The sequence below is a fragment of the Belonocnema kinseyi genome, chromosome 7, assembly GCF_010883055.1.
Source record: "Belonocnema kinseyi isolate 2016_QV_RU_SX_M_011 chromosome 7, B_treatae_v1, whole genome shotgun sequence".
Lineage (NCBI taxonomy): Eukaryota > Metazoa > Arthropoda > Insecta > Hymenoptera > Cynipidae > Belonocnema > Belonocnema kinseyi.
Genome location: NC_046663.1, coordinates 96,480,002 through 96,497,582, shown reverse-complemented (window position 1 = coordinate 96,497,582; position 17,581 = coordinate 96,480,002). Strand labels below are relative to the sequence as shown.

Genomic DNA, 17,581 nt, shown 5'->3' with positions numbered 1-17,581 from the left:
ATTATACTATTTATTATTATTACTATAATTACTATAGTAAAATATATAAAATAATAATAAGGTTTCTATACAATTTATTTAAAATATATATTTATTTTCCTCAAGATCATGTCTTCAAATTTTTTCAACTTTTTGATATTAACTTTGTGAAATGTTGATTACAGGTACTAGATTTCATTTCAATTTGAATAATCATTGAGGTTTGCAGTATTTTTGCAATAACTCCTTAAATAATTTGGTATAATGCCTTCATCCTGACTTCTTTTATAGAATATTCTGATAGCTTTCAACCCATTTAAGAGAAAAAATTTTTACTCTAATATAATTAACATTAAAAGAACCTGAGCAATCCTCGAAAAACTTTGATGGTATAATAGGCGAAAAGTGAAGCAATCAGATGTTTATCTCTCTGATTTTAAACTGTTTTTTGGGGCTTGAGAGAATTATAGGAAAAATGTTACACTATACAAAAATTGTGCTTGACGGTTAAGCAAAAACGGATTTTAAATTCAAATCGTATCGAATTGTAAGTATTGTCAATTTAAACTCATCAAATTGTATAACTTTATGTGATATAGGATCGATTTTCTACGAAAAATTAATGCAATTCAGAATTCTCAATACAAAAAATATTAACTCCCATTTTCCGGTCCCATGAACAGTAAACACTCTTATTTCTCATATTTTATTAAGACTATATTGTTAATGCGAAATAAAAAAACTCACCTGTAATTTTGCCAAAGGAATGATATCGCAGTCAGTAGGGCGGTGCCAAACTGTCTTCTGGGAAGTTGCATTATAATAATAAAATCTCGAGGTATTTTGATCAAATAACTCCCACCACTGATTATTATCCGTTTTCTTGCTGCAAGCAAAAAAAAAGAAAGAAATGCGGTGTGTAATAGATAACGTTATTCGAGGAACAGACAAATCTGAAACGTAACAGAGTCGCCATTCAAACATCGCCGAAGGAATGAAGATCTGTTAGCTTTAGGCCAAATCGAGTTATTCGTATATTACAAATAAGTTTTAAGTCCGAGATTTCAACATATCAATTCATGCGTTGCGAATAATCAGAAAACAATTTTCATATTTTTACATTTTTATACTAAAACGATCAAACAAATATTCTAGCATAAACTCTTCAGACAAATATAATTTTAATACTTTTTTTAAACTAGAAGTTGTTACAGAAGTTCATACATTTTCTAGTTTTCTAGTTTTCTAGTTCAGTTTAAACAAATTTTCATGCCAACCCTTTGAAAGCTTTCAAGTTCAATTTTTAATCAATTAATGAATTAACAATTAGATTTTAAATAGAAATATTTGAATTTGGAAATCTAAAGTCAAATATTTTCAATTGACAAGCAAACCAATTAGGTATTTTCACTTCAATCACCAGCTAACTTCACTTTGTAGATTTCTGAATGGAAAACAATGGGCCAAATGCATAGACAAAACTTTATTTTTGTAATATTTTCGTAAGGAATAATAATTTTTATCATTTTATTATTTCATTAAATGGTTCTTAAAGAATGAAAACTATTTTTCAAATATACTCATATAGAAAAAAATAGTTTTTACGAAGATATTAGAAAAATGAGCAAAAAATTTTCCCCTCAGCTGATTAGGATCTTAGCAAAATCTGAAAACTTTGAATCTGAATATCATTTTTAATGAAAAGTTTGTGATTTGGAAATTATCCAAATTTGAAGACTCTTACTTTAAAACATACAAAATTAGAATGTTTCGAATTATAAAATATATCAACATCTGAAGCGACAACCAAAATTTTAAAAGAAATTCCATAAAATTGCTCATTTTCAACTGGATGTAAATAAGAAATAAAAAATAGAAAAACAAACGTGCGAAGATTTCAATGTAAAACAATGTAAAACTTGTCAATGACTTCAATGGAAAAAATATTCGAATTTAAAAAAATTCACAGGTCGAAATAACAGGCTTCGGTCTCATTTGAGAAATTCAAAAAAAGTGTCAATAGTAGCATAAATGTTGAAATATAGTAAGAAAATAGTGGCATGCAATTTTTTAAATATTACATCGAGGATTGTTTCATTTTTGTACTCAGGTATACCATATCCATCTCCTATAAAATCGCAAAAAACCAATTCGAACCTTTAAAAATACTCTAAAAGGTTTTTCTTAATTTTGAATTTATTTTTGGTTAAATGAAAAAGCATATATGTTAAAGAAACGAGTTCTTTAATTTAAAACAAATAGTTTTCCTCGTGTCCCTGGAAAACTCTTCAATTTTTCGAAAACCCTTTAATTCTTTGGAATCCCTCCAAATCTGAAATCCCAGGAATCCGAAAAATCCTGTAAATCCCTAGAAGTCCCTTGAAATTTCATTTATTCCTGAAAGTTCTCTAGTAATCCGTTAGAATCCCTTAAAATCTTTCAAATATAATTGATACCCTGAATTCATTAAAATCCTTTGTAGTCCCTTGAGATGTATAAAATCCAGTAAAGTATCTTAAAACCCATATCTTTCAAAATTCTTTTAAAAATTATGGAATCTCTGAAATTCCTTCAAGTTCCACAAAATCGGATAAAACCCTTCAAAATCTCTTTAAATCATTATCTTTTTTAATGCTTTGCAATGAAATCTATTAAAGACCCTTGAATTCTGTGGAAATCAATGGAGAACTCTTATTATACTAAATCCCTTGAAATCTATAGGACTTCCCTATAATGATATAGTCTTTTACTTTCTTCTGAAATCCTATAAATCCCTCAAATATTGTAAAATTCTTTAGAAGTTTTTAAATCTCTCGAAATTTTATATAATCGTACGAAATTCTTTTATTATCCGAAATTTAAAAAAATAATTTTTATCTTATAAGATCCAGAGAAATCTTTTGAAATACTGTATCTTGAAATTTAAAATTCCTTTCAAAATATTTAAATCGTAAAAATTCTGTGAGACTCCATAAAATCCCCCTAGAAGTTTTTTTAATTTTCCTTCCATTTCGAGTAATCCCTAAAGTTCTCTAGAAATTCCCTAAAACCTCTGGAAATTTCTTTAATTCTTTAATACCTTTCTAAAATCACTTGAAGTTTTCTGAATCTTGAAATTTCTTGTAATCTTGTAAAATACCCTGAAATGTTTCAAATCCCATGAAATTTGTGTAATCTTTAAAGATCTTAGGAATTTTATAAAATAACTTAGGTCTAGTAAAATTCCTTCAAATACCTTGAAATACTTTGAAATCCCGTGAATTATCTTGACATTTGTAATAATTCTTAAAATTTCTCCCAAAAAATTTGAAATAGTAGCATTAATGTAATTTTCTTCAAAATAGTTGCATCCTTAAAAAAAAAGATCAAAATGCGAGGCTTGCAATGAATATGGTCCTAATTTGGAAATATATTTTTTTGTGAGGCAATTCAACTAGAAGTTTCAACAGACATTCACATCCCAAAGGTAAGTTCGCGTACAAATAAATTATTTGATGTTCATAAATGAACTGCAGCTCTAGATTCCCGTCCTTGGAAAATTATAATTAAACGACGGCCGGACTGGTGCATAAATTATAATATATAATACACCAGGGGATTAAATCCCTCGCCAGCTACGAAGTATCTTGACCACAAATGCAAAGCCCTTCCTGCAACTCTGACGGAATGTAATGCTCGCAAACTAAACACCACACGTAAAGCAGATCTGTGTCAGCGATGTGCAACCTTTGACCAGCAGGCTGCCTGCAACTATAAACAATTCTGACGAATTTATTTAATTGAAGATCCATTAAATGGAAATCAATCTACTTCACATCTAACGGGTATTCAGTTATTCACTAAACGTGTCAATTAAATTTAGCATCGAGTGCAGAATTGAGTTAAGAATTCATCAATTCATTCAACAGAGTACTATTATCTCTGAAGATAGTAATCGAAGAAAAATATGCGTCTAGATTTATACATGTATAGGTAAAATGCAAATCTGGAATTATTTTGTGCAATTTTAGTGAAAGTAACTTTTTAGAATCTGGTTTTAAATTAATATGCCGAGTAAAAACTTTGTATTTTATATACTTTACAAAGCAGAAAATATCATAGCTACTGGCATAAGAGTGAGAAATAAAAGATTTGAAAGTTCAGAGTGCCCTTAAGCCACTATATAGTATATGTACATAGAGTGAAGCTTATGCCTACAGTCTGCGTCATGATCGATACCCCATATTCTTTCCTCAACTTATTATAATAATATTTTCACTACAGACGCTCAAAGAAAAATTTAGTGCTTTTTATAGATCTTGGCGTAAGTTTTTCATCAACACTTCCTTACAATTTTATGATTTAAAAAAATATATAATACATTTATTTAACTAGAAAACAAACACGCGTATATGCGCGAGTTATTAAGATTTTGCATAGAATCTAATATATAAAATAATAGAAAAGAAAAGCAATGGCAATTTTGTAATATTTTATGAAAATTGATATTTGAATTTATAAACCTTCAAACAACAAAATAAATTTTTATCAAAACAGTTGAACTTCCAACATTTTCCGAGAAAAAAGATGAATTCTTAACAAAATAATGTGATGGTAGATACTTTCACTAAGAAAAAATTTAATTTTAAATAAAAATCAAGATATTAAAAACAAAAGAGTGGAGTTTTCAACAAAATAGTTGAACCTACAACAAAAACAGGTTAATTTTCAACCAAACACTTTTTTAATACAAGATGATCAAATTTCTACCAAGAATATTTTTCTACCAAAAGACGAATTTTTAATAAAATACATCAATTTTCGACTAAGATAGATACAGTTTTCAATCAAAAAGAATAATTATTAAGAAAATAGATAATTTGCAAAAAAAATGAATTTTTCTCAAACAATATTAATTTTCTACCAAAAAAGATTAGTTTTAGCCAAATAGTTAAATTTCCAATTAAAAAAGGTCAATTATCAATAAAAAATGATACATTACATTTTCAGTTAGAAAAATATATTTTCAAATACAGAAAAAAAATTGTCAACAAAATAGTTGTGAAGTAAATCTTCAATTTAAAAAAATGAATTTTTAACAATGAAGTAGAATTGTAAACTACGTAATATAAAATTTAAAACAAAAATGGAGATTACATTTTCCGTAAAAACATTAATTTTTAAAAAACGCATTTTCAAGCAAATTTTATATTTATTTTTAAAATGAAAATATGAATCTTTTATGGAAATAGTTGAATTTTCAGCCCATTAATCAATAAAAAATACGGATTCTTACGAAAAATTTAATATTTTAACAAAAAATACTTCAATGTTAAATCAGAAAACAGTTCAATTCTACCAAAGACAAATTTTTAACCAAAAAAGAATTGTCAGACCATAAAGAAACCAAATTTTAACCGAATTGTTGAATTTTCAAGCCAAAAAGATGAGTTTGATACAAAAAAGTTTAATTTTTTATTCAAAAATATGGATTTTCACCAAAAAAATTTGAATTTTAAACCAATTTTTCGATATTAATTTTTCCACCCGATCATACAAATTTTCAACAAAGAAGATTGTAATCTCAGCTAAAATGATGCTTCTTTAACCAAATTATTAAATTTTTAACATAGTAGTTCAACTTTCATCGAAGTAGTCAATTTTAAGCGACAAATATCATAATTGATATTACAACCAAAATAGATTTTAATTTAAAATTTTAAAGAAGAGTTGATTTCAACATGAGTTAAAATGGTCAAAAGTTGTGAATTTTCTTCAAAATCTAATTTTCTAAATTAAAAATAAAAATTTTTCACAAAAAACACTAACAGAATCCAAAATTGTTAAAATTTTTGTTTTATAATATCAATTTTCTGTGTAAAACCCAAACGCAACCTAAAATTGTTCAAAAATTATGTACCTTTAAAATCTAATGACTTGTTTAAAAACGCTAAATGGTAAAAATTGCTAACAAAACCGAAAAACGTAATTGGTTGAGAAATTTTGAATATTTGAAATCTTATGATTTGTGATTAAAAATACTCAATTCCGCTGTAATACTCGAACATAACCTAAAACGGTCGCTAATGGGGACCACACTCTTAGATAGGATGCAAACAATCTTTTGTTTTGAGACTTTCATGTTTGCGTGGATTTATATAATATAAACTACTTTTAAATCCGAAAAATTTGTCATGTGATGCAATAAAATTCATAAGTTATTTCAATTTCTTCAAAAAATGGAAGATTTATATGGTTTAAAGGCAAGAGTTTTAGAATTTTTTAGATCCAAAACTTACGAAACTAAATAGCAAAAATATTCTTGCCTTTCAAAATTCATAGTTCCTTTTTGAATTTTTTAAAACTCGAAAGTGAAATTTTTTAATCGTTTTTAAAGTAGGAAACATTAGAAAAAAATTTTCTTCAAAAATCCAAAAGTATTTAAAGTTGGTTTAATAAGAAGACTAATATAAAAACTCAAAAAATCTAAATTTCTAGTTTGCTTAAAATTAAGTTTCTTTAAAAAATCGTAGCACATTTTATAAAATTCATTTTTACACTCAAAATTTTAAATGAACAATATCAAAGAAAGACTTATTGCAATTTCGACTTTTATTAAGCATTACACATCCAAAAAATTTAATTATATTTGAATTCATATGACATCTTCAAACTTCGATTGATTCCAAATAAAAAAATAACATGCACAAGATTATTATATAAAGCTTACATACGAAATTCTTAGTAATATTTCATGAAAGGGGGAAGATTGAATTACAATTCTTCTAAAGTGCGTGAGCGAGTAAAGAAAGGGCAGATAGTTTCCAGTTAGTCAGATGCGTAATCAACTAAAATAGGATCCTTAATTTAACAGCCAATCTAAAAACCAATGGTCATCGTCTAGAAATAGATTATCGGTTTTAATACTTATAAAATCCTTCTGAAATGATTATACTTATACTTACACAGGCACACCTGGTGGAGGATCCCAAACGCATTCCCCAGTCGTGAGATTCGCATACATGTGTTCCTTCGTCCGAGGCTCGATGATCTCCACCCATTCCATTTTGCTGAAATGATAACCATTTGAAAAAATAAGAGAATACGTTTCCCTTATAGCTAATATAAATTAGAAATTGAATTCTTCTTGAATGTGGTTTTTGAATATTAATATATAAAATACTTTAAGATTCAAATGATGTGAAAAATAGATACTAATAGTTAAACACGAAACTAAAGATTTAATTTATCAAATAAAAATGCTAACCTAATGAAATGTAGTAGATATTTTTTGTCTGAAATAATAGTCTCTGTGAATGGTACTTATAAAGCCATATTGAGTAATTTAATAGCATGATGGTATTCACACAACCAAATCACATATTTATTTGTTTGTATTTATTTTCTAAATTCAATCCATATGCTCATTTAGAACTAATTTAAAGTCACAACGCCAATTTTAGGGCTCCTTATTTTTTAATGACTGGTTCTGTCAGCTTTGCATTAATTTATAAGAACCAATTAGGGCTCATTTAGGGCTATTACTGCAAATTTTTGAACGTTTTCGATCGATACGGGTCTGCTGCCATTTTCCCTTTCTTTAAGGGCATAGGGCAGAACCAACCGTTAAATTTTTTTTAATAAGAAGCCCTAAATTTGCAGCTGTTGCATTAAATTAGCCCTAAATCAGCCCTTAATTTTGCTCCATGAAAAGTCATGATTGTCGCACATGGTTCTACCAACTTTACGTAGCTTAAAATATACATATCAGTAACAGAGGCTCGTGACTGGTAACATTGACTTCCGAAAGTTTATCATTATCGCTGCAACTGGGATTTACATAAATTTATCTGTTTTCTCAAGAGAAATAAGGAATCTCTTCTTAGGACAGACTTCTACCAGACAAAAAAAAACTAAAAAATACTGTTTATATAAAAAGGAAAATATACAGAAGCAGAGGAATTATTTGTATAATTTTCAATTAGCTGAAAATAAATTTGCTGAAATAATTTTAAAAAATGGTTAAACTCTATATGTAATTATTTAATAGAATCTAACGAACTACTTAAAAGAGATGCATTTAATACAAATTAAGAGAAACGTTAAGCTAAAAGTACCACTTCCATTAATTCCACTTAAAATAATGTGAAACTTGAATTTCTAAAGAATCCCATGGCTTGCGTTTCATGACTTTGAGTGCACTCCAATTTAAGTTTAAAGATTCTTGAAGGTTTATTAAAATTTTCCCAACACAGTGAGAATTGAATGCTCAAAAATATTTTTAAGCAAATCTGCGATGGTAAGAGGAATTTAAAGATTCTCAGGTTTACTAAGCGATTAAAATATTTATTATAATGTCTCTAAAAAAAGGTAAATTGAATTACATTTTTGTTATAAGTAGTACTTATAATTATCGAAACTCATTTTACATTATATATTTTAATTAAAAATATGGGATATTCATTTGCTCATTATTTTTCGATGTCATACCTTTTAATTAAAATACTATTAATGCCTTGAAGAACAAATTTTATACATTTCAAGAATTTTTTATTTGGTCGTCTGATGTTATTACAATGCACAATATTAGGATAGCAGGAAATCAATATTATTTTATGGTTTCAAGTCTGCAGTCTGTAATAGAATCGATGAACGCTCTCAATAAAATTGCCGACATTATAAAATATCGCCACAGTTAAATTGCCGACACAAGGAAATTCCCGAATCTGAGTAATAAAAAAATTGGTTAATAATAAATAAGACACTTTTATTTTATTTATTTACAATTCAGAAATGTACCTGTATCGGAAACTTCATAGTGTATGACTGTAGGATAATTGAAGGGTGGCAGTACAGGCCTAGATAACCAACATGTATATGAAAATGGGTTTCTTGCATAAACAATTCCTTAAAAATCAAATACACATTGTGATAAAAAGATTTGTTCAAATTCTCATTTCTGAACAGAGTAATACGAAAAATTTAATTTAAACTTTAATAAAAATTTAAGCGTAGTATTTTAACGTATTCGTCATTTTTCTCTTCCGTTCACGATGTTTTTTTTAAATCATGATTATCGTTTAGTGAAAAAACAAATTTTCTTTATATAGTCCATTCACCGAATCTACCTATCTCAACCGATCTCAAAGCGATACCGTCACATAATATTTGTTTGTAGAACAGAATAATATGTTCATATCAAATATTTGTTATTCTTATTTACTTTCCTCGTATCTCGGGAGCAACTTTTTATTTCTGTGAAACTGAAGACTCATATCTTATCTTTCAATACTCATTTCTATTTTACATAATGTTTTTTCGCTCCTCTAACAAATTCCGACTTTGTTGATTATCTACATTTCTGTACTGTCGTCCTTCAATTTATTTTGGAAATTTTGTTCGGGTATCTCATAATTTTCGCAATTTTTAAATCGTCTTTGTCAAATGATAAAGATTTTACAAAATTAAAAATCTGTTTGCTGAAAATGTAATTTACGTTTAGAAAACTGATGATTTTCTTTCTTGTTTTGATCTCAAAAACGTATCATTCCTAAGGTGGAAAAGATTTTCTTGTTTTTTAAATTGAAGGGTTCGCGGTCTAAACACGTTAACTGACATTTTTTTCGATATTGATTTTTTGGTATTTTTTGGAACATTTTTTATATGCAGTTAATATCCCGCAAGCGAAACGGCAAAATTCCTTTTAGTTTTTCCTAAACGGATTTTTGAAAATCGCGTTTTGGTATCTAGAGCATAGGTCCGCGGTGTGTTGAATGTTTCCTGTGGCTACTATCACCTCATATTCGATTTTGTCGTAAAGACGAAGGTGAGCGACGCGTCTCGATAACTAACACTTGGAAGATTTTTGCAATAAACTATTTTAAATTTTTGCATGCACATCAATTTTCAGCTTGCGATTACAAACATTTGGACATATAAAACTTGCCCGCAACTTGAAGAACAACGCAGAAACATGCGAGTCCGGAAAAAACAATAGCAAACCAGGGGTAGAACACTGCATATAACAGATTTAGACCGGTGGACCTCTGGCAGATAACATTTGAATAGCTTTCATTTAGCATATAACGTTCAATTTTGATTCAAATTTGATAAAACTAACGTGTATTATAACTCTATAGTAAATGTACAATAAACATTTTAAAATTTCAAAAAATGTCGAGAATTGTAAAAATAATAACGATTTTCCGTCGCCTTGACAAATTTCTGAAATGTCAGTTAACAAGTTTAGACAAATATTAATCATTTGAAAGTCAAAATCTTAAATTAAAATTTAAGTCGTACAAAATACACCGAAGAAATCAGAAAACCTGACATTTCTAGCATTCAGAATTTAAATAATACAATTTTTCAAACCTACATTTTTTAAAGAATTTCAAATTAAGCTTGTGAAGTTCACATTTTAAACATTAAATGACTTTTGAATGAGGCATTTTAGACAAAGTTCCCAGTCCACCCTAAGATGTAAATACTTAATTTTTTAACAATAATGACAACAGAGGTTTAAAAATAAATTCCTTAAAAGGAAGTGGATTTTAATCCTGAGAGGAAAACAGTCCTCAAGATTTTGTTCCAAAAGTTTTTGTTTCTTGGTAAATGTTGCACGAAAAATTGCATTCAAATTTATATTTCACAACTTGGACAAGAATTCGAAGTAGTAACAGCATTCAACTATGACGAATTTACAATATAAAACTTTTGAATTCAAATCCTTCGGAAGTGAATAAATAGAAACATTCAAACATGTTCGAAATTCCAAATTGCTGACATCAAATTTAAATCATTCAAAATTATAATTTTTAAATAAAAAACTTAAAAAGTAAAAGATCATAGATTTAAAACATTCCAAAATTATTCATTTTAAACTAAAAGTACAAATATATACAATTTCAAGTTGAAAATGATGATAAAAAGAATAGTTTCAACATACTGAAAACTTTCCTCATTCAATGACTTCGGACAGGTAGAATCATAAAAATTGAAAGAGCTTAGAAATGCAGAATATAATTTTTAAATGAATGTCATTTGAAATTGCATTATTTTTATTAAATCTTTTATGACAGCTCAAGTTTCTACAAAATTCTTAATCATAATAGTCAAAAAAATTTAAATAAGTAAAATCCAAACTGATTACATAATTTGAAATTCAAATACATATTAAAAATTGGACTAGTTCGGATTTAAATCCTTTACAATGTTCTAAATTTAAATTAAAGACTTTTTGGTTCAATAATATTAATTTTGAACATTTAAAAATTGAATAATTTTAAATTTATAACGTTTACGAAACACTCAAAACTAAAATATTTAAACTTATAAAATGTAACACAAATTAAAAAGGCAAGATAATCTAGACTAGATTTAAAAAGATAGTTGTATCAATATGCAGGACTCGACTGTCTTATGGGTCAAGAAGTAAAGCTCTTTATATTTAAAACAAAAGCATGAATCACAGAGCAGAAGATCTCAAAAAAGGGTAACTTTTCCACGAAAAAGTGAAGAAAATAGGAAAAAGTTTAAACATTTAGTTTTACATTAAGAAAAGAAAAAACAACAATCTTTTTATAAGAAATTGTAGTTTGCTAATAGTGTTAAATGATTTTTTAACGATTTCTGCTATTAAAGAATTTTTTAAATTAGATATACTAAGTCGTTGAAAATAATTTCACAGCGATGTAAAAAAAGCTCAGAAAAACAGAAAACTTATTAAATAAACCATTTTTATATGTCTTAAATCGTTCTTATGATCAAGAAAATTTCCTATTCTGAAAATTCCTTTATCAACAATTATATTATGATACTTATAAGCATAAATAAATAGGCAATTGAAATCCGTAGAAATACCTTGAAACAAAATTGAATGTAGAAAAATAAGTAGAAGCCATTTGAAAATTTTGTGATATTATTAAAATTATTGAATACATTTGCCTAAAAACTCCTGTTTAAACAAAATGCACGCGCGCCAAACACGCGTTCATGGCCTTATCTTTTTATTTTCTAATTCTAAAAGCATAAGGTATTTAAAATGTATAACAAAATTTTTAATATCAACAGTTCCACCATTTTTTGAAAGAAAATCTCTTGAAATTCGTTGCAATTTTTCAAAATAACTTAAACACTTTTTAGTCCTTTGACATTTTGTTATGTCCATACTCCTTGAAATTTTCGAAATGCCTATAGAAATGCTTGGAAATTCAATTTAATTTATTACCTAAAGTTCTTTGAAAATTCAATAAAATCCCTTGAAATCGTAAAAATTAATTAAAATAAGTAGAAATCATATGAAACAACTTGGATATAAATTAAATGTATCTGAATAAAACCTCTCGTTTAAATCAAATGTATTTGCGCGAAGCGTACGTATCACGCCCTTGGATATTAAGAGTTCCACCATTTTTTATAAAGAAGTCTCTTAACAATCAAATACCTTTCGATGTTTGGAAATTCTGAAGATTCATTAAAATATGTAGAAGTAATTTGAAATTTTATGAATGTAAATTAAATTTCTCTAAAAATATTGTTTATAGCTGATTTTTATTTTCTAAAATTAAAAGCATAAGCTATTTAAAAATCCATAATATAAATATTAAATATATAATATTAAAAATATATAAGAATAAATATTAAAAGTTCTAACACACGTTTGAAAACTCTTACTTTCGTAATTTTTAATATTTGCATGCATGCCAACATTTTTTTTTCGTACCTGGAGATAATAAATATTTTTAGTCACATATTTTTCAATTCTAAATAACTATATTTTTAAAATCTTCAATTAAAAAATTAAATGTAAAATTGACAATTCAGGAATTGTTAAATTTAAAACGTTTATAAATTGCCTAATATAAGAAAATAACAATTGTTTAATTTCAAACACTTATATTTGAAATTGCCACAACACTAAAAACAGCATCAATTAAAAATGTTTTTCAAGTACAAAGTGAAACTAAAATACAATTTAAAATAAAGCATTGTTTTTAAGTTTTAGTTTTTAAAATAAAAATACCCCTGTTTTGGTTCTTTTTTTGTCTTAAAGAAAGGCTTTGGCTTCTTCATTTAATAAAAAAAATAAGAGGGAGGATTGTTTAAACTTGGATAAATCTTTAAATGCATTAAATATTACAGTGAATGTACATTTAAAGAAAAAAATAGGACTGAAAAATCATGAAAAATAAAATTACCGACACTGTCAAATTTCCAAAAGTTAAACAATTGATATTTGTTTATAAATATTATTTATCAATAACACAATAATGAAACGTTTTTATAAAAATAATATTTTTAATTCAGGAATATAATTTTTTCACTCATTGCTATTTTTAATTTTTTATTTCAATTAATTTCCCCGCGACCCAATTAGGCCATTTAAAGGGAAATATTATAAGAAGCCATATAAAAGCCTTAGAATAAAAACGCATTTTTAGCCTGAGTTACACATGTGTTAGCACATTGCTTATAATAATAATCAACAATCGTTAGAATTGTTCAATTATACATTGAAATATTTTCGAAATTAAATTTCTCAAACTACGATGTTTAATTTTATATTCTTCAATTTTAAATATCCCTCAATTTGAAATCCTGTAGTTTTCCATCTTTCGAAAAAAACTTATTTTACTTTCAATATGTATAATTCAGTTAGTAAATTTGTTTAAATTTGACATTCTATACATCATTTTAGAATTTTAACATCAAACATTTTTTTTTTGCAAAAATACTTGTTAATTTTATTTTTAATCTATAAATGATTTTTTTTTAAATTAATTATTTCAATTCGGGAATTTTCTAAATCGGATATTTTCTAATTCGTTAATTTTATTTCATGAATAGGATGACTAAAAAATCCCGAAAAATAAAATTACCGACACTTTAAAGTTTCTAAATTGGAAAATGCACGAATTTGAAAATTTTCAAATAATAAAAATCCCGAACAGTCTTTACAATTGTCAAATTAACAAATTGAAAAATTCTTGACAGAAAATTGCCGAATAATAAGCTATCCGAACTAGAAAGAAAATTCCCGAATTTAAATATTAAAAACATAGTTATTTAATAAATTAACTTATCGCAATTCAAATTATATTACAATTCAAATTATTTTATTTATAATGTCGGGAACTTTATTGTTCGGGAATTTTCAAATTCAGTAATATCATAAACTGTTCGGGAATTTTTTGTTTGGGAATTTAAATATTCGGGAATTTCATTTTTCGGAAATATTATTATACGGAAATTTTTAAATTCAGGAATTTCTTGTGCCGCGAATTTCATTTTTCGGGATTTTTCAGTCGTCCCAATCGAACGATGGCATTAGGATTATTTCTAATTTCATAACTATTGTTTGAATTTTGGTATATTGCCAAAATATTTCACTTATATCCTAAATAGCTTGAAATTAATCAAATGCAATAAAGTTTAATTAATTTAGATAATTCTGTATGTAAAGAAGGTAACATATTCTAGTTGTGAATAGAATAATTTTGGTACATGTAAAACGAAAAATAAATTATATTGTCAAATATATAAAATGGAGAGTTTGAAAAAGGGGAAACGCATGGAAATAGGGGAAAGACTGTGGACCCTGAAAAAGATAATCGATCATTGTAAATACAAATTTAAAAAAGGGCAGGCCATTTTAGAGATCTAGATAAAAGTTCTAAAACTCTTGTTCTAAATGTTTCTCTCTCTCGTCGAATCCTGACCCCAAAACAACAGTTTCTCTATCAATGTCTAACGGAAAATATAATTGAAAACGTCACAATCGCCACCAAGAAATAGTGCAAGAAACGGTATTTCAAAAAGAGCCATGGCGATCTTGTCTCGTGCATGTTAGAACGTGTCAACTGTCACTCTCTCTCCCTCTTTCACCCATTTCCCTTAACAATCGATGGAAATGCTTGCAGCCAAACCGGCTGATGTCATGCATTTCGTTTAATTGGCACAAATAGTCCGCGCAAATTTATCTATCTGGCGATCGGTGCGCGAAAGTGCAAAAAAGAAGAGCACGACATGGACAAAAGATAACATGCGAAACAAATGACAGGAGCAAAAGAAGGGTGCAGCGCGAGTCTTATGGGTCCCACCCAAAGCCAGGCTTGTCTTTAATAAATTCCTTTCGATCTTATACCTAGAATTAATGACCAAACAATATATAATCTCTCACATCTCCACGATAAAAGCAACATATTTACCAACGAGTCTTACAAGAAACGAGAGCAACGGATTTTGCATACTGCCGTTATCCTTCCCAATTTCGATTTTGACAATTCAAATTTGGAAAACGGTACTCTTAGAGGTTAGGTGTTATAATTTACCAACTTACTTGTCTGCCATTATTAGCACTCAGGAACTTCGAAAACCCGAAGATTCACCAGGTTCTATATCTCGCGTCACTGAGCACTAACTCTTGATAGCACTTTTTTGTGACACTTCGCGACACGCAACTCTCAAACAAGAATGACACTTGCATTTCGCAAGCAGTCGCTGTTTTCCGTTGCTGCAAGAGCGACGGCAAGAGCGAACGAAAATCCTAACTTCTTCATGACAGCCTCGCACGAGAATCACTGGCGGCCATCTTCCTCCGGACCCGATCACTAGGTACTGATCGAACGATCGGTCTAACTATCCACCACCGGCGAGTGTGACTGATGTAGTTCACAGTGCATTTACAATAATCACATTAGGACGATTCCGGCTTCTTGTGCCAATTCTTGAAATGTATCTTGTCACTTGATGAAAAATAGAAAGCTAGTTAAGCTTATTCACAAAGGAATAGCGGGGAAGCTTTCGCTTTTGTCAGCCTTCCCGTTTTAAAATGCTGAACGCAAGTGTGTTGGTAGGGTTGACTAGCATTTTTATGTTGAGAGAAAAGCCGAGAGAAGGAACGTTTCGAGACTTTTTATAGAGTTTGCTCTAATTAGATAAAACTTTGAAATTGTTGAGACATTTCAGGTTTTGAGAAGTGAATGTATCATTGCTGGGCAGAAAGATAAGAGCTTTAACTCCGATTTTGAAAGAGGGCAGAGTGTACAGTAGCAGACGACAATTTTGTGACAAATATTTGTCAGTGAGACAGATTTGTTTTTGAAAGGGAAATGGAGAGAACGAATCAATGAGTTTCTCATTGGCAGCTCAAGGAGAATGAGCCAATCGAAAACTGTGTTGACAAATTCTGATTGGTTATCGTTATCAATGATCAATTTTGAGGTTAGTTAAGCGACTACAGGTCAAAGACACGAGCACACTAGTAGTGGTAGGACGGATTAATACAAGAATGGGGGAGTTAACCACTCAGAGAATGATCCACCAGAGTGCGCGATTTGTTTAGGATCGCGTTCTGCGAAAATTCAAATTTAATATATGAAAAATAGTCTGTATACAAATTATTAATAGAAGTTCATAATGCATTTGTTAGATAGAGTCGAAGTGCCAGATATTCGATTTGAAAGGAAAATATTTAATATTATGAGTACGGTCAGTTTTTCTTTCATAATTTTGAATTTCACAAATATAACATATTATTGTTTACTGAAAGAACGTTTCAAAGTAAATGTTTGCAAATTGATAAAACCTACTGCTTTGGAGCAGTTTTTTCGTTAAAAATTGATTAACTGAAAATTTAACTTGCCATTTTTGGTTAAAAATTCTACTCTTTTAGTTTGAATATCAGCCATCAAAATGCAACTTCATGTATTTTATTGAGAAATCCTCTCTTTTGGTTAAAAAATTAATCATCATGCCTAACAATAATTAATCTTTTTGTTTTAAAAATCATTTTTCGGTTAAAAATTTATCTAATATTTAAAAAATTTGTTTTTCTTTTCTCGAAAATTAATTTTTTTAGTTCTAAGTTCAAATATGTTAAGAACATATATTTTTATTTTTATAAAAATTAATATTTCAGTTAAATATTCATTAGATTTAGTTGAAAATTGAAGTGCATATTTTGTTAAAATTTCCGGATTTTTTGTCCCAAATTATTTATTTTTTTAACGGAAAACTGAACTATTTCATTTTTTGTTACAAATTAATTTTTTTAGTTGCAAATCACTTCTTTCGATGAAAATTTAATTATTCTATTGGAAAATTTTGATTAAAAATTAATTTTCAAACTTCAAAATAAAGTATTTAATTTAAAAATTGTCTTCTTTTCTTCAAATTCATTTGTTTCCTTTAATACTAAATCATTTTTTGCCTTGTTCCGTTCTAGAAATTATCAATTTGAGAACGGCAAGAAACAATATAACTAATATCTCAATCGTTCTGAATCGTGTTTCATAATTGTGCCAAAACGATTTGCAACGATTGGGCATTGTGCATTTCCAATTGTTTCCAATCGGGTACTTAGAATTTGCCACGTGATGGTAGCACTTTTGTCTGGTGGCAATTATTTAAAGACAGTTATTTACTTTTTCGGAATAATATAACATTGAAACAGTATATATTATGAAACAAAGTAAATAAACATTTTGTAAATCATTTTTACCAGATGAAAGTGGTGCTACGAAAAAAAATATGCTAATAGAATTTTATGTTAAAAATATAAAATCAGATGCAGGATAAAAATAAAAATGTTGATTTTGTAATAATGAAGAAAAATTGTTAT

The 17,581-nt window shown here is 27.8% G+C and overlaps 1 protein-coding gene across 1 annotated transcript in view; it reads right to left on the bottom strand.

Moving 5' to 3' along the window:
• LOC117176034 (rho GTPase-activating protein 39) overlaps positions 1 to 15,988 on the bottom strand; it is a 69,360-nt gene extending 53,372 nt beyond the window's left edge. The window contains exons 1-3 of the mRNA XM_033366008.1: positions 15,299 to 15,988; positions 6,924 to 7,028; positions 727 to 865 (exon numbers count right to left, since the gene is read on the bottom strand). Coding sequence (XP_033221899.1) covers positions 727 to 865; positions 6,924 to 7,028; positions 15,299 to 15,309 — 255 coding nt within the window. The 5' untranslated portion in view covers positions 15,310 to 15,988. The remainder of the gene's footprint in view (positions 1 to 726; positions 866 to 6,923; positions 7,029 to 15,298) is intronic.
• Between the last annotated feature and the right edge of the window lie 1,593 nt (positions 15,989 to 17,581).